General features: G+C 38.4%; 2 protein-coding genes across 22 annotated transcripts in view; both read right to left on the bottom strand.

Moving 5' to 3' along the window:
- pals1a (protein associated with LIN7 1, MAGUK p55 family member a) overlaps positions 1-16737 on the bottom strand; it is a 30969-nt gene extending 14232 nt beyond the window's left edge. Inside the window, exons 1-2 of the mRNA XM_084097555.1 lie at positions 16582-16737; positions 1203-1328 (exon numbers count right to left, since the gene is read on the bottom strand). The gene's annotated coding sequence lies outside the window, so the exon portion shown is untranslated. The remainder of the gene's footprint in view (positions 1-1202; positions 1329-16581) is intronic.
- A 555-nt stretch (positions 16738-17292) lies between these two features.
- Positions 17293-22622, bottom strand: part of gphna (gephyrin a) — an 80898-nt gene continuing 75568 nt past the window's right edge. For 12 of the 21 annotated variants that reach the window (XM_084097734.1, XM_084097752.1, XM_084097748.1 and 9 more), the window contains 5 exons: positions 21446-21510; positions 20932-21033; positions 19001-19104; positions 18818-18914; positions 17293-18725 (listed from right to left, as the gene is read on the bottom strand). In XM_084097734.1, coding sequence (XP_083953860.1) covers positions 18592-18725; positions 18818-18914; positions 19001-19104; positions 20932-21033; positions 21446-21510 — 502 coding nt within the window. In that variant the 3' untranslated portion in view covers positions 17293-18591. Of the gene's footprint in view, positions 18726-18817; positions 18915-19000; positions 19105-20931; positions 21034-21445; positions 21511-22622 lie in introns of those variants that run through there. The other 9 variants (XM_084097749.1, XM_084097737.1, XM_084097739.1 and 6 more) reach the window with 2 other exon arrangements.

Raw genomic sequence — 22622 nt, 5'->3', positions numbered from 1 at the left:
CCCCAACTCGCTTTTTCACCCCCCAACAAGACCTTGCAGATGTGAGTGGCCCTGACCCTTGACCCCCTCAAGCCTTTCCTTCCATCTTCTCAGACAGTTTTCAGTAACAAACAGCCCTGAGTCACGGCTCAGTCACTCAGTGAGTCAGGTGATGAGGCGTGCATTTAAGAGAAGCTCTTGCAACGAGAGTATTCATGGAAGAAGGATTTAGCACTGAAGTGTTTGCAATTGACTAGATACCAATGTTCTACCGCTGAATTATGCATGAGACAGTGATACCACGTAAAATGGGAGTCTTCTTCCAGGAAAACCCATCCCATAGGATAAAGAAAAGACTGCATAGTGAGGATAATGGATAACCTTTGTCCCTTCATCTACCCCTCCTCCATTCCACTTTCCTCATTCCTCACTTCTCTATCTACTCCCACTATGGGCACACAATATGAGAACCAGCCCATCCTGTGATGAAATATCATAAATATAATAATATGTATCTGACCTCCTGACAGGTAAGGGTCTTATATGGGTAAGAATATCTGGATACTGAAGTGACCCACATGAATATTGTACGTTTTGTTAATGAATAACAGTTTTGACCAGCATTTCCACGACGTATTCTAAAATTATTATTATTTTTATTTTTTTATTGTTCTTGAAGGCCCACGCACCTCATGTGAGCCTGAAAAGCTGCAAGCTAATTTTGGGAGTGCTAAAGGCAATTTAATAACTTTTCAAAGTCCAGCCTGCCCAAACGTATTATCTTAGCTCCCATCTTGTTGGGAGTCAGTAAATAAAGCAGTGCTGATTACAGAAGTTGTTACAGCATAAGTGGTGATAGCTGAGATGAAATCACTGGAGTTTCTGGGGAACTCTTGATTCGCTCTGCCTCTCAGTCTGACCTCAGCGGAGCCTTCTGTCTGATACAGAACCTCTGTTATCTTTAACACCATCCCTCATTTAGTCTAGCTTCACTCCTCACTAATGGACTGCTCCCCTCACTTCTGCCATGCCCTACCTCAGTTTCCCCTCCTCCCGTTAAGACTGCTCTGAGATTTCTGTGCCGCACGACTGCCTAACGCATTGCCATGACAACAGCTTTGTCTGTGGGCGGGAGGTCCCAAGGCCTGAGAACCAAAGGAGGAAAACACAAAGAGGACACACACACACACACACAGGGGGAGAAGCTACACGGGGGTCCTCACCCGTGTTTGCCAGTCAGCCCAGGATAAGCCCTCCAGATTGTAACAGGGTCTCCTCTCTCGTCAGTTCTGACCCGTCTGCCTCCTCTCTTGCCCTGAATGCTAAAAGTCTGTTTCTGTTGACCCCTCCTGAAATAGAGAAAAATTGTGAGTGCAGTTGACAGCATGACCTCATTTACACATGGCACTGAGATCCGTATCTGTGATCCGATCACAAGCTGATGACACTTAAATGCAGGTGACCACAGTGCATTTGTAGAGTAAATGCTAATCTGTCCTGATTTGTCACGGTCCACGGACAAGAGTAAACGACAGCATAATCTACAATAAATGCTAATAATAAATATAAACATATGCACAGACTACCAGTCAAAAGTTTGAAATGTTTTTGAAAAAGTCTCTTATGCTCAGCAAGGCTACATTTATTTGATCAAAAATAGTAAAAAAAACAACAACAACAAAAAACCCAGTAATATTGTGAAATATTACATTTTAACAAACTTTTCAACAAAGTTTTCTATCTTAATATATTTAAAAATGTAATTTATTACCCTGATTGTAAAGCTTAATTTTTAGCATCATTACTCCAGTCTTCAGTGTCACATGATCCTTCAGAAATCATTCTTACTGATTTAAACCTCAAGAAATATTTCTTATTTAGTTGAAAAATAAATATTTTGTACCATTATAAATGTCTTTACTGTAACTTATGATCAATTTAATGTGTCATTGCCGAATAAATGCATTCATTTCTTTTCTTTCTTTTTTTCCCAGTTTCAATTTCCAAAAAAAAAATAGTTGATAGTAATAAGAAATGTTCCTTGAGCACCAAATCAGCATATTCACATGTCTGAAGGATCGTGTGACACTTAAGAGTGGAGTAATGACTGCTGAAAAAGCAGCTTTGCCAATATAAATATTTTTGTTTATAGTTCCTGCGTGCCTCCATTATAATTCACACAGCCATCTCTGAGGTCATCGTTGTGCAGTGATGGAGCAACAATCCCATAATGCACACGGAAGGAATGCAAAACAGCCTGGGAATGACATTCCTCCGCAGACCAGACCAATATAAGGGCTTGTGAACGTCTGCATGCAAACGCTTTCTCATGCAATCTTAATACCTGATTACTAGTGTAAACCGAAGTAAAGGTTACATTAAGACAAAAGAACAAGAGCTGAAAAACAGGCCTGCTGTGAACAGATTTATTTCATTAAGACCTCTAAGCCACTGTTTGTTTGGATGCAGGTGTGCAGATATGGACAGGAGAAAATCCAATTAATCTTTCCTATAAAAAGATAAGAGGATTGTAGCCTTACACCTACACACATATGTAGCCTGAATGTAGCAAACATCCACGTGAGCGCCACACACTCCCTACATTCAGGTACTCATGCTGACGTCATTATGGTGGTTCTCCACCCTGCTGGCCACAGATAAGAACGATCTTAAGGCCGCCTACTACACCGCACCAGAGACAATAAGCAATACTGAGCCAAATCAAACAATCCCCCTGACAATGCCAAAAAGCCTCATACATTTACATAACAGACATCTACCTTTCATGATAGTGGCTCAGATGGACGACTGAGGTAGGCAGTGCTGTACAGGGTCCAAAATTAACACTCAACAACAGCCAACTGAAAGGAAAAATTGCCTTTGGCAAGTAAATTTACGGAGTTACTGGAAAGTTGGCCACAATTATTGTTTAGGAAATGCAACATGGTTTTAAATGGAAATACAAAAATGATTGTCTGACCTCTGCCATTTTTTTAATCTGGCATCAGTGAAGTGAGCAAATCTGAAAGTCTGATCATATCAGAGAGATAATTATGCACATGCACAACTATGTTATCGCAGACACACAGTTGTAAATACCCTAATAGCCAATTTTTTTCTACGTTTCTTTTCATATGGCACACAATGGGTAAATGAAGCTTGCAAGGTACTTTGTTTCAGGGTAAAAGACTTTTGAGTCAAAATCTGCTAAAAAAATTTTTTTAATTTATCATGCATAAATGGATCATCTTTTATTGGAACATTTTTTTTAAAAATCACCTGCCAAGTTTATAATATATATTACATCAGCATATGAGAGTCAAATTGGACAACTATACAGGGACTCATCTCAAGATCACTCATTTATTTAAAAGTTCATCTATTTCCAAAATTATGAAAAAAAGATCACTCAAGAATATAATTCGTGCATAAAACGTCCGTCAAAACCAAGGTTTATTCTTTTTAGCATGCAGTGTGAAGTATTTCACTCGGTACCCTGATCATTTAGATTCAATTTCAGCGAGTGAAGAAAAAATGTATACTCGCGTGCCAAATTTTATTTTATTTTGTATTATGCAAGTTATTGTCTCTGACAGATAGCATGTAGAAGCCGCTCAGGCCGACAAAAGCTCCCTCATCTCAGAAAGCGGCGACACATTCAAAACATCCGGTAATGTGGGTTTTCCAGGAAATGCATGTACTCGCTGGACCTCTGCTTCTCGTAAATACTATGAATTGTGCGCATTATTTTTTGACAGACATCGATGTCATGACATTCAAATGATGATAATTTGAAAACAGATGGATCGTAAATAGGGATGGGGTCGATCCGATCCAGTATCGGTATCGGGACCCGATACCAGCATAATTCACGTATCGGATTTTCCCGATCCAACCTGCGGAGATATCCGATATCCATGAATCATGTCTGCGCTTTAACGTTGTCTGCTGAAATCCAAAAGTGATTCGAATATGCTAGCTGGCTGCAAACTACGGAATGGAGACGGCTCAATGACACACAGAGTTATGAGACACGCTCCCGCTCAGGAGATCCGTTCCGCAGTTTGCGACTAGCCAACAACGTCTGCTGTGTGGAAATACTTAACTTCATACTGGAAACGCCGCAGAGCAAGACAGCAAAATGCAATGTTTGCGAAGCCGTAACAGAGCTCTTTTAAGCTCCCTTGCGTCGTACAACACAACGAACGCAATCAAACATTTAAAAAAGCACCACGTTACTGTGCGTTCACACCAAACGCGAATAGCGCGTCAAATTCTCGTCTACCGCTTCTAGTTGGACGCTTGAATATTTTGAATCCATTCGCGCGCGTCCAGAGAAAAATTGACGCGCATAAAAAGCAAACGTTTGAAGCGAAATTGACGCGCGTCTGAGGCGAAATCCGTTTGTCTGTTTGCAAGATGCTGATGTTGATCGAGCATTCATCGAGAGTGTTAACGTTACCGCATCGGAGCGAGGATCACCCTTCAGATAGTGTGTGTGTAAGATGTTTAACGTTACACTTGCACTTTTCTTATATTTCAACACTTAAGTATTTGACTTTTTGGGAATGTAATAAATATTGACATGACAATAAATTTGAAACCCTTACAGTTGCATATTTGTTTTCAGAATGGGATTTTTCCTGTTAACAGGATTTCCTGTTTTTCTGACTTCCTTTTTTGACCTTATTCTTACCTCAAGTTGCCTTTTGGGACATACATACGTACTTTAAGTTACATGTCATACTTGCCTGTTGAGAGAAGTTCATTTCAGCATCATATAAAATAAACAATAATGATAATAATAATATTAAAGCAAACACAGCTCTGGTATCGGAATAGTATCGGTATCGGGATCGGATCGGAAGTGAAAAAATGTGGATTGGTGCATCCCTAATCGTAAAGTAATAATTATTTATTTCGTAGCCGGCAAGTATTCAGTGAAGTGATTGAGTATTAAAGCTGCAGTCGGCAATTCTGGCAGATTGAGGGGACTTGGCCAAAATTTTGAATGTTTACAACTCTCATGCCCCTCCCCCACTACCACCAAGCACCCTCCCATCAAGTTCGTGCTCGTCAGTGCGTGTGCACCAGATTTTCTGTGAACGCAACTGTCTCTTCAGCATCGAAGCATCATATTCTTTTCCTTGGTTGTTTTGGACCTCCTAGCTCTGGTTGTAAACCGAGGAATTGGAAGCTTTTAAGTAGATTTTCTCTCCGCCATCACGCTTCGTACAATCCAACACCTGCGAACTTCAGGCTTGTGCATGTGATGTTGTAACGTGCGCGAGAGGGGAGGGGGGATCTGTGGCGTGTGCACGAACTGTGATTGACAGTCAGATCTCACACAGCCCTGCGCTGATTGGACCAGAAGAACCGGGAGCGGTGGATTTTTGCAAAACAAATAACAGGCTCCAGGTGGAGGTAGAAGCGTGTTTTTTTTCCCTAAAACCGGCTGATTTTTGTTGTTCTGTCAGATCATTGTGTCGGTTTCAGTTAATATGATCAAAAAAATCTTGCCGACGGCAGCTTTAAGTCGATGTTTTTAGTTCTAATATTCCAAAAGACAGCCAGCCTAAGTTTTTCACATATGTGATAACATGCATAAGGGGTGAACTATGTTTGACTTTTTGCATAGTTCATTACACTTATTTTATTGAATGTTTATTTTTACATTAAAAGTTTATTTCGTGGCTTAAATAAATTACGTTACACACAAACGGACATGTTTGGCTTTTTACATTTACATATTTCACATTCAGCTGTTGCAAATTCATTTGGTATTCCATTATTACCCCTTATCAGATTTTGACTGTTTTCTCAAACACCACAGTATCGGTTTACATAGTCAATGCACCACCCAGCCCTAACAGGTTCTTTATACTGTAAATCAGGAGAAGGGCAGCACTTATTTATTGTTGTCCCAGCCTTGCAGCAAACCACTCTTCTTACAAGCACATCATTATTTATGGTTTTAATTATTTAATTTTTTTATTGTATTTTTTTGTCTATATTTATTTAAATGTTCAAGGTTCATTTCAAAGTTTCTTAATTTGAAATATTTTTTAATTAAAAGGCAAAACTTTTTTTTTTTTATTGAACCAACAGACGCTGACCAACAGCAACAGACACTTTGTCCGTTTTTTTTCAGATCTGTGGTCGGTGCTTGTTTTCGCCCATTGAACATGTTCAGTCGACGTTTGCTGGGTCGTGGAGTGTCTGAGAATTGACATACTGTAATTTGGTGATTGTCTGCACTGGTCACCACCTGTGTGTGAATTGACCTTAAAAAGTAACTTGCAGACTAAAACTAATAAAATAACAATAATGTTTGTTTATTGCTAAACATCTTTTGCAGTGTTTTGATAATACCAAGATAATAGCTTTCACAATTTCAGGATATAATTTATAAAAATTCAATACTTGTACCAGGCATTTGCAGGTGAGCCAATACGAGGTCATTCTGTACACTGGGGTTCTGCAAGGCGGCTTAATTAATGCTGTTTTACAGATCGTGCACACGTATGTACACACACACTCACACCAATTCCGACTGTCTTAACGATGTTTCCCCTTCCCCCCTACTTTATGACACAACACGCAGTGGAGAGCCTTAAGACTGAAAAACATATAAATAAAGCCTCAAACCATCTGCTGTTCAAGAGCTTAAGTAGCCTACTTCAAACCCTCCTGTTCCATTCAGCCACTGGCTGGCCATGACTCAACTACAGCTCGGCCAAGCACACTAAGCCTCAGGCCTCTAACACAGGGAATAGGGACATCTGGGCTCTAACTAATAGAATCTGCCCTTTACACTGATGTAGTAAACCAACCCAAATCCAAACATTAGCCTTTATCGGCTAAATAATCAGACTGATCTTTGATAAATGCCAAAGGGATGGCTAATATTTCCCCGTATGGAAGACCAGGGATGAGGCGAGGTAGATTAGGAAGAGTACGTTTGTGGTGAATGCAGGTGTTTCTAGCCAGAGCAGGTGCAGCACGGCTGGCCCAAAGGCAGCCAATGAGATGTGAGCATTAGTGGGCACTGTGTCAACAACCCTGTTGTTTTTCATTCCACCTGGGAAACGGTCCTCACAGATACTGCGACTGTGAACACACTACGCAATACACATGAAGGCCTCTTACCGGTCACATTCCTGGCAAGATTTTGTGATAGAGTAGTTTCGCTGATGTAAACGAAAAGAGAACGTAAACTAGAATTGTTAAAGTAATATGATGATACTGATCAAAAACAAACACATTTCCACTTTACACATGAACAGTTTATGTGACTAGTTCTAATGGCTATCATTTGAGATAATCAGCTACTAATCATAAAAGATTAAAAGATGTCCAATGCCTTATGATTTCCGCAATGCAAAAAACCCAGACAAAAATGACAGAATGCGGTCATAAAAATGTGTATTAAAGACACAGTACTCAAGAATTTAAATTATGTCATTATTTAGCTTCATGTCATTTGAAACCCACAAGACTTTATTTATTTATTCTAAACACAAATAAAGATATTTTTAATGAAACCTGAGACATTTTTGTTTCTCCATTTAAAGTCCATTCAACCAAAACCAAAACTTTGATGCTTCAAGAAATCCATATGAATCGAGCGGTTTAATCCAAGCTAAACACAAGTTAAACAAAAATAGTCGATCTCCGAATGCAACGTTACAGGGAGGAGAGTAAAGATGGAAAGCTCCTAAAGCTTAGTTCTATATAAATTCACGGATAATTTGTTGTTTTGTCATTAGTGAAAATCAATACCTTGTATTTGAAAAAGGATCCTCATATAAGAAACGATACTAAAATTCAGAGTCAGTTCATTCGCATTCGGAGATCGACTATTTTTGACTGTCAAAATGCCGGCGGACACAGCTACAGTGAGTTGTTCAAAAGCTTTTTTTTCAGTAAACTCTGTGTACACAAACAATGTTCTCAATGCTGGAGTTCATGTGTAGAGCCCCTGGTGATACTTCGAGCAAAGTTTCATGTTTTTTCGAGCCTTCTTAGTGTTTTAAAAATAGCGATTTTTGATGCTATCATAGTAGTGCCCCTAGCACTCACATTCAAAAGGCAATTTGACGGAAAACGAAAATACGGTCAATCTTAAAAGTGGCGTTTCCATTCTATTATGCTTTTAAATGAAAGTTTGCCTCGGGTAGATTCACAAAAAGACCCTAGGTTGCATTTTGGCGAGAGTTACGCTTTAATGTCGAGCCCTGCATTTAGAAAGCAACAGAGGGCACTCTCAGCCAAGCAACGGTGCGTAAAGCTCAGCAGACAATGAAATTATATCTGCGCTAAACTTTTTTTTGGGCTCTAGTCTAATTCAATAACATGCGAGTGAAATTGTACAATTTACTAGCCATTGGCTAATTAAAGAAATTTTAGTCGCCTAGTATGAAATATGCAAGTGCTTGCATTGTAGAGGGCTGAAGATGGATGAAAGTCTTATGGGTTTGGAACAGCATGAAGGCGAGTAAACAATGACAGAATTTTCATTTTTGGGTGAACTATCCCTTTGATCAAATTCAAATTTCAATACTGTCTATTGTGACTATTGTGTAATTTTTCTATATATTCTATATAATCTGCACATGCTGCTTTCTTCAAAGATGATGAGCGGCAATTCAATCTGTCTGTAAGAGTATGATGGCTTACTAAATGAGTTAGGCTATATAAAGCTCTTATGGCCTGTTAGCTTAAACATACAGCAAAGAGCTCCATTTAACGCACTAAATAACATGCATTATTCACATGAAGGAAGTTTTCTTCCTTGGCCTGGCAGACTCTGCCCTGCACAGGATGAACCTGTTACTCTGATAGACATGAAACAGCTCGTCCTGAGGAGTGGCAAGTATGGAAAACAGTCCCTGAATTCTGTGACAGGGAGGGACCGGAGCTCCTTTCCCTACTTCATCACCCTTCAATAGGTTTTATAACTATCTGACAATATAACAAAGCTCTGGGATCCACCACACCTTTACACTGAAATAAAAATAATAAACTAACTGACAACTCACAGATATGAATCTTTCTCATCAGAGAACTGGAAAATGCACAAGAGAAAAGCTGATGTCTGCAAAGACATGCAGGAGATAGGGAAGCTGGACAGGCCGACACTTCCATGGCTGTCACTGTAGAGGAGAAACAGACCAGGATCGTTATCTTCTCCAAAGCTCCAGCTCAACATTCCAACACCCAGTGTTTGCGTACAAAAAAAATTCCAGATTCCAGGCTCCTAAGAATTGAACACGTACCACTTAGTACCAGGAGGGAGAGCAATGCTGGAGAGAAAGTGGAAAAGAGAGGGAAAGAGACAAACAGAGGGAAAATATGTGGATACAGCATGGTATGTAAAGGACAACACCAGCATGCAGGGATGAATCACTTTTGGCCTTCTTAGTGCAGGAACAGAAAATAAAACCTGCACATGACCTTAATAAGTAAACCATTCAACTCGCCTTCAGTCGACGACTCCCATAGAAGACATTCAAAATAGTAATGTGCATGGAAATGTTTAGTGAATACATTACCCAATAGACCGACAGGTGGAAACAAGACTGCAAGGCTCCACCTCTCAAACCATGAGAAAATCAACAACATACACCACATTCTGAATACTAGGGATAGGTATCGAAACCTGCTATTAAATAGGCCCCGGGGCTAAATTATGAAAGACCACAGTACCGATATGCTCCGGCCTTACAGGTTCTGCTGTCGGTAGAGAAATTAAGAAAACACAGTTTGCACAATAGTGTTGCACAATGTACCGGTACTAGGAAGATACACGATACCCTGCTATTAAAAACGATACGATATTAACTTTTATTAGTACCGGTACTTTAAGAGTGACAGTAAATAATAAGAGCAGTATTTCTTAATTTGCGTATTGACAGCTGTGTGACAGCAGGAGTCAGGACGTGTACATTCACTACTAAACAACGGAAGCAGAACAGTAAAATATATACGTGCAGCACTTGATAAAGAAACGTGCATGCATGAGAAAATAAAGCGCGCAATATACTTTTTGTGCGCAAAAAACAACAAAAATAACGACTTTATTCCACTTTTCATTTCCTTCTCTCTGGGCCTCGAGGCCTCGCAGCGCATCTGTGTTGTACGTCACACGTAGACTCACTATTGGCCGACGCTGGTCATGTGTGTGATGCGTGTGACGTGCAACACAGATGCGCTGCGCTAAAACACTGTGAAATAACTCGAGGCCCAGAGAGAAGGAAATGAAAAGTGGAATAAAGTCATTATTTTGGGGGGTTTTTGCGCACAAAAAGTATTCTCGTCACTTTATAAACTTAAGATTGAGCCACTGTAGTCACTTGGACTATATTAACGATGTCTTTAATACATTTTCTGGGCCAGCAAGTTATAATGTCTTAGAAGCCTATGGAGGAGTGATCCAGCTCTCAGATTTAATCAAAAATATCTTAATTTGTGTTCCGAAGATGAACGAAGGTCTTACGGGGTTGGAACAACATGAGGGTGAGTAATTACTGACAGAATTTTCATTTTTGGGTGAACTAACGCTTTAAGCTTTAATAAGCATTAATCTATCAATTATTGTTCTTATTGTGTTATCTTGTGTATTTAGAACACAAAAAATGGCTGCACACTGGTCCATTTAAAAAATAGTGCATTGTTGTTTCTTTTGCTATAGATATTTATTTTACATTTCAGAATATAAAGCGATGTTAATTATGTTCTTAATTTGTTTCTTTTCTCTTTATTTTAATTAAAAAAAATATAACAAAAAGAACCGATAAGAATACCTTTAAAGTACCGGATCGATAAGCATTATCAGTAAGAATAGTAATACCATTAAAACCTTAAAGATACCCATTCCTACTGACTCCTGTGCTCAACTGTCTATACCGGCATGAATGTCCACATGTGATTTGTCTGTTCAGACCAAAGCATAAAAAAGGCAAAAAATTTCGCACTGAAGCGAACGTTTGTGTTGTTCTGAACAAATGTATTAGGTAGAGATGCACCGGTCGACTGGCCATAAATCTGAACCGCACGGTTTTTCTCAATTCCGAGTTATGCACAAACTCTGCAATGCAATAATTTCCCAAAATGCAATTTGTGTGGAAAATTACAAAGAGAAATGCAAAGAGAAGAAACTCCCTGTTAACAATGCCCGAAATATTGGAAGAAGAAAATAAATATTGAATTGGGGGTTGGAGTTTATATGAATGTATCTCTAAAGGGAACTGACTGTCTTCAGAAAAGTGTCAAGCAATTTCTTTTCCTTTTACCTCTGTATAATGCCTATCTATAAGCGCAGCACTGCTTTATGTACAGTGGTAACAAAGGAAACACCATTTTGCTGCCGTTACATAAGCGCCAGTGTCAATTTGCATTGTCTGTCAATTTCCTCGTAAAACAAAATCACAATCGACAATGAAAAATGGTGACAGAGCATTCCTAGTATTAGGAGTCATATATTTTTAATCACAACACATTTTCGCACCAAACATTTGTCCAGGCTGGATTCATGCAACTTTTAACAGGATTTTGATTGTTTGTAGGGTCATGGCATTGCAACTTTAAAAGATATTAAAGAATTCTGTTTAAGGTGGTCTAAAGGCTGATTTATACTTCTGCGTCGGACCTACGCCGGAGCCTCTACGCTGTAGGCAACGCGTTGGTTTTCATTTATACTTCTGCGTCGTTGTCCGCGTTCACGCGCGCAGAGGGAGCATGTGAAACCCGAGGGAGCGGTCCTAGCAGACCAATCACAGCGCTTGCGTCCGCGTAGAGTTGACGCGTTGTTACATTTTTGGAGAGGTGCACGTCAGGGTACGCCGAAGGGTACGCGCGCTACACACAGCCTACGACGTAGCTAGCTACGGCGTAAGTTCGACGCAGAAGTATAAATTGGGCTTTACAGCTTACAGCAGAAATGGACAGTCCATTGATGTGCTGATGGTGACAGAGTACCCGCCCCTAAACTACACTAAGTGAAATAATGTAGAAATAATGTAGAAATAAGTGTATTGTGGTGGTAGGTAATTTTACATGTCAACCAGATGGTGTCCAAGTAGGCAGTTCTTGACAAGAATAAGCTGTGAAGAGGTCCAGACATTCTGCCGAGAGTCTGGCTACTAACATGATCCTATACAGCCTAATAATACAAAGCTTCATTAAGTTCAGTCAATCAGACAACCCACTGACTATTTAGCCTAAATTATATGTTATTTTGGAATCCGTAGTGAGAACATAAAATGATCAACGCGGTGGTACAAAAAAGCAGCAGAAAAATATTTGCATGCTTTAAAGTGTGCTGATGTGTTGCAATTTATAGCATTGAAAGCCTATTAGACACAGTGCTGGTGATCTGTGGCTCATCCACTCTTGACTGGTTGCTGCACCTGGACCAGCCTGCAATGGCTGAGATCTGACAGATCCCAAACGGAATCAAGAGATTAATGAGGATTCCTCACAGCTAGCACTAGCCAGGTGACAAACAGTCAAAACAAACATTTCACACAACTGATGAGTTTTCAAGTCGATAATTTGAGAGCCATATGCTTTCTTTTCAGGGGTCATTCATTAAAACACTCAGGGACCAACGTGTTGTTATTGTTCTTCACAAGCCCCCTGAAAAGTAGTGGGAAAATCCAGGTCTAGACAGAACAGTAGCCCCGCGGCATTTTGTATGGGCTCTCTAGGAGAGTTTGTGGTTTGTTTATTCTTAACCGTGGCAGTCCATCAGGAAAGCAGAGTCGGTGCATATTGAGAATTCCTCAAGGGACACAGACACTGCTGCCACAGGTACCAGCCTCTTCCCATACCACAGTCCATCAGATAAAAAGTCCTGTCTAAAGCGACTCAAACTCGCAGTGCTTTCAGATGGAGCAGCATTTACTACTGATCACAGAGAAGCTGTGTATATATCTATTGAATTAATATATATAAAAAATATCTTTGGGATTGCATAATCGCACTAAAGCAAATCATGATTTCGGTTTAATGTTGATTAATCGTGCAGCCCTACTGTCTACACCTTCATACCTCTCTTCCCACATCAATGCATCACACGTATCTGAGGCCCTGTTTACACCTGGTATTAAGATGCATTCTGGTCGATCGGATCACAAGTAGACGGGGAGACAAGTACCTGTTTACAACTGGTGTTTTAATCCGTCTCTTTTGTCCTGATTTCTTTGAGAGGAGAGTCTATGTGTGGTTAAATGTATGGGCTTTTTCAGATCTTTTGATCTAATGGATGAAATAAGCTCATGCAATTTACATATGGAGAGCAGCAGCTTTCGTTTCTGCTCTGATATCCATTAGGGATGTGCGAGACTATTCGACTATTAAACGATACTGCTGCTGCTAGTCGACTTGGAAATACTAGTCGTTTACATTTTTTTCCTTTGCACATTTAATGTTTTGCTTTATATTGTGGACAAGAAAGTGGACAAGCTCAAAACGTTTTAGACCCTGTTACACCTGTAGCGTTGTCCACTTAGCATCTTAATACCAGGGGCCAGTTGCACAAACTTAGCCACTATGTTAAGACGGTATCTTAAGAACTAGTTTAACCAACTAGAAGTTGAATAAGAGTTAATCAGTCTTACTTTTCCAGTTCAAATTAGACCGAGCTACCTTTTTATGTAATTTACTTAAAAAAGTTAAACCAGTCTTGAAGGAGAAAAAAAATAGATAACTAACTTTTAAGACTAGTCTAAGCAGTTTATGTAACCAGGCCACAGATGTAACAGAACCTGAGAATGAGGCTGAAACACTTGAGACTATCAGCCTACTTGCTAGTTCCACACATAACTGTAAAACATTTGCTGATAACATTTGATGCTGGTGTTTGTCACTAGCGTGGATATGAACTTAATGCTTGACCAACACAGGTATTTCAATGGTTAATGCAATGGAACAAAATGATATCTAGAGCAGGGAGGCTGAACACATATAATACCATTCAAATGTTTGAGGTCAGTAAGCTTATTTTACTTTTATTCTGCAGGATGCATTAAATAAAAATTGAGAGTAAAAACATTTATAATATTACAAGTTTCACATTTTTAAAAAATGCTGTTCTTTTGAACATTCTATTCAAAGAAAAAAAATCCTGGGGAAAAAAAGTATCGCAGTTTCCACAAAAACATTAAGCAGCACAACTGTTTTCAACATTGATAATTACAAATGTTTTTTTAAGCACCAAATCAGCATATTAGAATGATTTCTGAAGGATCTTGTGACACTGAAGACTGGAGCTGGCTGCTGAAAGTTCACCGTTGCCATTACAGGAATAAATTATATAAAAATAATTTTAAAAATGTAAAAATTAAAAAAAGTTATTTTTAAATTGTACAACAAACAAATGCAACAACAACAAATGAAAGTTATTTTACACATTTTTACACTATAATAATAAGAATAGAAATGATTGCATTTAATAATTATTTGGATATAAATGTAATTATTCTGGATAATAAATATTTAAATCCATTAAAAATATCTTCAAACCGTCTCTGAAGAATCACACTGTTCTCTATATTCTATTCTATATATCCAACAGGCCATCAGATTTCATCAGTCTGACAGGCCAGACTCACTGAAGGAACGTGGCAGTGAGGTAATATGATTCTAGAGCGTGCTGGCATTAACACCTCTCGCTCTACTCTGAAAACAGATACCGTCTCCTTGAAAGAAAGCCCATCTGATCCAGAGCCAAAATCCTCCATCATCCGTTATAACATCATTTATTTGTGCAGTAACTCCACACCTGTACCAAGACTGCCATAATAACCTACTATTATTTATTGCCATCAACAGCACTGAATAACGTTATGGAACAATTGATCTTCGACTTAAGTACGCACATCAAGAGCAGGGAAGGTTATCTCTGTGACTGTGCTGCTGATACAGGTTACCTACGGCCACCTCTGAGCTGAATTATATCACAGCATGCAGTGAACAACACTTATCTTTAAACAACATAGAGCAGCCAGCTGACTCGCAGCTTGTGATCTGAGGAAATGATAAGATTGTCAATTGTGCTCCTAATAATGGAATGAAGACATGGATCACATCCAGCCCCGGGTGGGATTGTACTTTTGGTGACTTGGCAACATAAAAAGGTAGGCTACATCTAAACAAACAAAGCCAAGCCAAAATGTGTTGACACAGTGAAGCACTTACAAAGTCTATGGGTCAACTGTCACACCCCCATAGACTTTCACATTATGTAGCCTACATTTGTCAATATATAGGCTATATATATATTAATACTGTAGGGTTCTCACATTTCCTGGCCAATGAGTTTAAATGACTTTTCCAGTTGTTTAAAAAATAAATAAATAATTATATATATATATATATATATATATATATGTCTATAATGACAGTAGATAATATATTTGTCACAAATACTGTCAAGAGCGTATTTAATCCAGAATATTAATTGAAACTCACTCCATAAGCAAGTAATTAAGGTGATATGATGCTCTAAAAGTGAGGTAAATTGATTTTGGAGTCTATAATAAAAAGTGTAGCCTACAAGTTACACATAGTGCTACTATAGTCACTTTGTGTAAACTTTTGCAGCTAGGAACACAAGAGTAGATCAGTAATGGAAAACTCGTGCTTTATTTCATCTCCTTTAACGTTACTAGCTCATCAAACTGTCAGAGTCCATTGAATATTCAAAAAGGAGGTTGATAAAATAAACCAGAACACTTAACAGTCAATTTTATTAGCACATAAACACTTTTAATATGCCTAGTAAACAGCCCAGTGTGTCTAGAGTCCGAGGCCATTTTCATGAATGACACAGGCTCTTAATAATTCACAAATTATCAACATAAACTATAGATGTCTGTAATATGACTAGTGAAATACATCATTCCCCTTCACTTCCCTTAGGGCAATTCACTCATAAAATAAAACGATAACGCCCTTTCCATGTCAGCTTTGATCCATGGTATCCCAGTAATCACACCAGAGAGAATATGACGAGCTCGCGCTATCAGATTTCTGAACCTTCCCGAAGGAACAATGCGACATTTGTGCCCTAATGGCTGTAATGAAGGTAGATGAACAATGTCAGTCCGTGTATCGATCGAAGAAACTTCAGGGCAGTTTCAACATGTTTAAATCCCTAGTTTTGCCTTTTTAAACATGTAGCTTCATAATCACTATTAATCCAAACAACAGGGCATCTATCTCAAGATCTAATGAACTGCCACTTTTTGGGCGTAGAAAGCGCTTATGATGCCTACAAATGCTGTCTAGGTAGGCAGCTCATTAGGTTTTGAGAGACAGCCGTTGTATGAGCTTGGCGTGCCCTCAAAACTAAACAAACAGTGAAACATATAACTTTTAAATCTCATAAACTGTCTCTTGAATGTCTATAGAGCTTTATTTGATACAAATGAGAGTGTGTTCTAGGGTTATGCTGAATATTTGCATAGCTAACAAAGCTAGCTGGCCACTTCCCGAAGTGCAGCGCTGCTTTCTTTCCCAGGCAACCTGTTGCAAACAACACTTAACTTACGCCGCGTTTTAACGGCCAAAACAACTTGAAAGTGTCGCTTAGCTTACCTCTTCAGTAAGATGTGCCGTTCTTTTAGTCCAGTTAATGTAAAAATACTCCAACAAAAGCGGTTTTGTTCACAGAATATCACATTAGATTGTTGTCATGTTGTGTGACGGGTCGCTGTGGCTAGAGACTCGAGTCTCGGTATTGTGTGTCTGTCTGTGAGACTGACGGAGAGCGGCTCAACAGCGCCTCCGGCAACCGCATGAGACGACGCTTCTGATTGGACAGATCCACCATGCTTAAACTCCACCGTCCAATCAGGTGTGGTTTTCCTTGAGCACGTAGAGTCGATTACAAACCGGTCGGTTTCAATTGAACCGAGTTAAAGGATTGGCATTTTTTAAGGCTTGTTCAGTTTTTTAGATTGTAACCACTTTTAATATTGTAGATCCAAACGTTAAGTAAAAAAACAAAAAAAAACATAGATTTATGGTATAGCAAATTGTCCACTGTGAATAGTGTACATTCAGGTATGAGGAATTCACCTATGGTATCTATTGTATATTCACCTAACTTGACAAACAGCATTTTGCCTGCTATATAGCCTAGTATGTCGATCTTTAATAATGCTAAAAGTAAAAAGCTTATATTTCAAGAGAGTATCAAAAAATATATTGAATATTTATTAAGTCCATATTTAAAAAAAATGATGTTTCGTAAATAAACATACATCATACATGCATGAAAATAAATGACAGATATGGAGAACTCAATCAGCTTTCAGAGTTTATTTAAAAAAAGAAACTGAACCACGTCTTTACATAATGATCAAGAATTTTAATTCTCGCATTAGATCAGTATTACAGAAAATGATATTATAGTACAGAGTTTTTCAATATCTTTTCAATACCATAGTATATTCCTTAGGAGTGCTGGTCACTTGTCTGTACAATATCACTCTTGCATTTTTTTTTGACTGTACATTTTATGCAATTTGTTTAAAAAGGCTGTCAGCACTTAAATAAGCTGTCTTCATCTTCGAAGTTAACAAATAAAAGTTTCCAGGGAGCTCAGCCTCTAGGATTGGGCCGGGCTAGTTTAAATGTAAGGGTAGTGGGTAAAATAGAGAGTAATAAGGGCAGAGCTATGAGGGCCAGTTTATTATGAAGTATGTTTCAGACTGAGGTAGCCTGTAGCACAGGACATGCCTCTGTGTGCGCTGAAGTAGCACAGACTTTACACAGACCCTCACCCATCATCGTTTAGCGAAAACAATCTGTACAAAGTCTGTGATACCGGCGACACTCGCTGCTTTTCGGCGTCATGACCACAAGACCTCCACCCCCCCACAGCCCTGGCTTTTGGCACTGCGCACATAAACACGACTCACAAGATAAACAACAAGCAAAGCGGTTTTGTAAACCCTTTATGAAGCATAATGAAGTCTTTATGGAGCATATAATACTAAAGGGAAAGAAGCTGGGTCACCTTGGTGCACTTTGAGGAGAGATGAAAAAGATCCAGCTCCCGTCGGGGATCCAAAGGGGTCCCCGCTGTCATTTTGAAGAGCTTTTCATTCCTCAGTGACACATTTTCTACCGATGAGAAAATAAGCTTTCTGATGTATGTGTGACAGGCGCCAACAGCTGTCTATTAAAATGCTACGGCTATCTATAAGTTCTAGCATTGAACACACAAAGCAATTGCAATGAAAGAGAACAGAGTTGCTTAATATGATAATATTCATCATTATATTAATAATCATAATAATTATAACAATATATTACAGAATAAATCTCTTATATTTCATATATATATATATATATATATATATATATATATTATCAATTTAAAAGGTATAATATTTTCTGTCTTTGAAATACTATGATGTCTTCGAAGTCGTATTTTCATAAATTTCACATATTCGTCTGTTCGAAATGTTGATTATACTGGATCAACTTCTCCCAAATCAATAAAAACTAGCTGTGCCGTTGCATATTACAGAATAGTAATGATATGTGGACATGCACCACTTTCTTGCTCTATACTTGGTCTGTCCCCTTAAGATGACATCATAGCCGTCCTATGACCATGACGTCCACGACTTCACCCTTGTGCAACTCCACGTATTGCTCTGTTTTCGGAGGCAACATCAGAAGGCCGTTGGCACTTCGCATGCTCATTAGCCGACTACTCATTTGGTTTCCTGAGAAACAGAGCAGGGAATTGCTATTTAGCATACAGACAAGTTACTTACAGCATGTGTCTGTGAATATACGCATAACTAATTATGTATACCTGTGCTCTGTGCCCAGGGAAGTGGTTCCTGGTGGTGCCATGTCAGTATACAGCGATGATATTCTGGACGTGGATCCAACTTTACATCACATGAAAGCTGCAAAGAAAAGGACACACACTGATGACATCCCAGAAGTACAGAAACACAATGCAAGTCACGAAAGCTTTTGTGGCTGTGCTCACCCTGGCTTTGATGATGGTGGGCCGTGGGTCCAGTATCCCCTGCATCTTTCTTAATGCAGGAATGACAAAGAGGTTACAGGTTACAACAGCTGACACTGGGTTACCTGAGAGAGAAAGGAGAGATGACTGTTGAGGTGAAGACTATGGCTGTGACTGTGGGGTGCAGAATCTAAACTGTGGATCAGTAGTAGATAGGAAATCAGTTCTGTCTCCTGATAAAGCACCACTGATGTCTATAAAGCAACAGTTCACCCCCAAAATTTAAATTCTGTCATTTATTTACCCTCATGTCGTTCCAAACTAGCAGAATGTTTGTGCTGCTCTTTTCCATTCATTTCATGTATACAATGATCAGTGGCTGTCAAGCTCCATAAACAACAAAACAGCATAAAAGTACCACAAAAAGTTGTCTGAAGTCAAGCAATAGTTCTGCAAGAGGAACTGACAGCAATTTTAATCATTATTTGCTGAAAATATACCAATATCTGCCATCTCAAATCTAATTATTGTACACTACCATTCAAAAGTTTGGGTTTGGTAAGATTTTTTTTTATGTTTCTGAAACAAGTCTGTTAAGCTCACCAAGGCTGCATTTATTTGATCAAAAACACAGTAAAAACAGTAATACTTTCTATCTTAAAATGTAATGTATTCCTGTGATGGAAAAGCTAAATTTTCAGCAGCCATGATTTGGTGCATTTCTTATTAACTATGTTGAAAATGGTTGTGCCAAGTAATATTTTATTTATATATATATATCAGCCATTTTTGATCATATTTACCAGGGGTGTCATTAATTCTGACCACAACTGTATATTAATGGTATTATATGAATATATTATTACTATTATTATTATTAATATATAATATATTAATATATTTCAGGATTCTTTGATTATTAGAAAGTTCAAAATAACAGCATTTATTTGAAATAGAAATCTTTTGTAACACTTGATATATCCTTGCTGAATAAAAGTATTATTATTTTTTCATTCTGTATGTACATTAATTAAAATTAAAAAGAGCAGAATAAAGATTTTACTAAGCTTCTTTTGTGTTCTTTGGACAAAGGAAAGTCATGCGAGTTTGTAACGAGACGAGGGTGAGTAGATGATAACAAAATCTTCATTTCTGGGTCAACTGCCCATTTAAAGAGTCTTTTTTATGTCAGAGTTCAGTTTGTCAGGTTGGTGTGAAAGCTACACTCATGTTGATGATGCAAATGCACATTTGTGTTCATGTAGATTTCGGAGCCCAATAATACTGGGGCTGGGGGAAGGAATTGAACTCTGTTTCGGACCAAACCAAATCATATAAAGTGTGAAAACAACCCAAGACTCTCTGAGAAGACCAATGTGTAGCACACTACTGAAATCAGTCAAGGAAGAAGAGTGTGTCGAGTGCAGAGGTGCTGCACCACATCGACAGCAAGGGAAGGGGGGCATTGAAAGCAAAAGGAGGACAGGACTATTTCAGACAAATAGCAATTTCAAGACACTAAGCCACATCACGGTACACAAACGGAAGGGCTTTGAGAGGTTGCAACAGAACTAATAACTACAAGGAGTGCCATGGACGCAAAAAAAAAGAAAAAGCAAAAACACAAAGCTTCTCTCAGAAAACAGAACAGAAAGCGTCACATTGGAAAATCAGAACAAAAATATTATTTCCTATGTTTCATTTCATTGTGTTTTGGAGGTTGTTAGATTAGACAAGGCTTTTTCATGTTTTATTAATATCTTGTGTCCGTAATAATTATATCATACTGGTCCCAAATGAGCCCAAGTGCACTAAAAAGAGATTTCGGGTTAAATCCTGTTCTGATTTCGAAAACCAGTTCATTAGGATTTTGTGTCAAAATTTCAAGTCCATTTCCGTTTTCTGAGCGCGGGCTGAAGACAGGGCTTATTTCCTGAATTAAGAGCACCTACTTCCTCGTGGGGGAGGAGGCACAGGCAGTCTGCTGGCCTCGCTGTCACTCAGGGGCACAGTCTCCAGAAGAGTCGCCCCTGTGTCTCTGTAGGTGAAATTACCTTTAAAGGGGAATATAGAAATCGCCACTGTCACCACTGCCTCGACCACCTGGTTTCTGAAGGCATAAGGTGGGAGCACAGTGGGCTCGGGATGGGGGCAAGCCTGGGGAAGCTGATCGGGCCAGTGGGCAAGAAGGGAAATGTAGGTTTGCAGAAGGGTACATAAGTGGGTAACCGTGGGCTGATTATATTGAATGGAGAAGGGACCATTTAGTTTGGAGATGGTGCTATATAGAGATGTAGGTTTATGTATATACTTAGAATAAGGGAAATTGTTCTAATTGGTACAATACATACATGGGGAAAACAGGAAACTCAGTCACCTGGGTTTGTGTATGCACGTGTTCTCACTGAGAACATTTTTCCTGTCAATACTTCTCTGTTTGCATGTCAAATAGATGGCGTATTGTACCTGGAAGGGCGAAGATCAGTTTTCGTGTACCGTCAATGTCTAAGGTGGCAAACGTAGTAGGCAAACTGAAACAGAAATAGAATAAAGCGTTAATATTCTGAATTCCAGGAAAAACCAAAATCATTCCAAAAAAAAAAATAATAAAAAAAAATAAAAAAATAATATATATATATATATATAGATTCCCTAATCAGACTTCATGAGGAAATGTACAGTCAGTGGGTTATTATCGCAAATGATTACACAGCTCTCTAAAACACTTAATTCTGATTGGTCAATCAGGGCATTCGGCGATCAGATGTTTCCTAATATTTTCTGTTGTCTTCTCATGTGGTTAACTCTCATCATATCACCACTATAGACTCAAGCTCTTTTGTTTTTTACTAACGCCACTGGCATCATCTTGCATCAAACTCAAATGAGCTGAATGCCACAAATGACCAATCAGAATCAAGTATTCTAGAGAGCCATGTAATCAAAACTGGTGTTATTTTTAGCTAAAACTAGTACACAAGTCAACAAAATATACAACATTGTTCTAGTGGTTTTTGGATATTTGAATCCAAAAATCTTACATATTGTGCCTTTCAGCTGAAATAAAATAAAATATAAATGTAAAAAAAAAAAAAAAAACCTTAGAAACGTTGACTATTTTATTTAACTGAAATAAAAATACATTACTATAAATAAATTACTAAATAAATGTATTACTAAAAATACAACTGAAATAAAAAATATATTTTTTAAAACTAATAAAATGACATTTACAAATTACTAAAACAAACTAAAATAAAAACTGAAAAAACAAACAAAAATAAAAGCAAATGTAACACATAAATAAAAACTATAGAACTATATAAATAATACTAAAAGAACACTGATATAAACAACATGTAGCTCTTTTTCTGTTTACGTTGTCTTTGAAACAGATTACATGCCAATGTTCAAAAACCATCTGATGCATATTGCACACAAAAATAGCAAGAGCTGAAGAAAAATGATTGGCAGGGTACTTCCAACTTTTGGGAGTGAGGGTGCAGTGTTTCTTATCAATATTTTAGTTTTGCCAAAATTTTGGAGGTCATGGCATTAAACACTTTTAAGAGTTTTTCGGCAGTTAGTTTTATCCCAGAGCACAACCAAATGCCTCCCTCATGTCAGTGACTTTACGCAAGTC

Source organism: Abramis brama, assembly GCF_963993115.1.
Source record: "Abramis brama genome assembly, chromosome: 21".
NCBI lineage: Eukaryota > Metazoa > Chordata > Actinopteri > Cypriniformes > Leuciscidae > Abramis > Abramis brama.
This window is presented reverse-complemented; position numbering and strand designations above follow the sequence as displayed.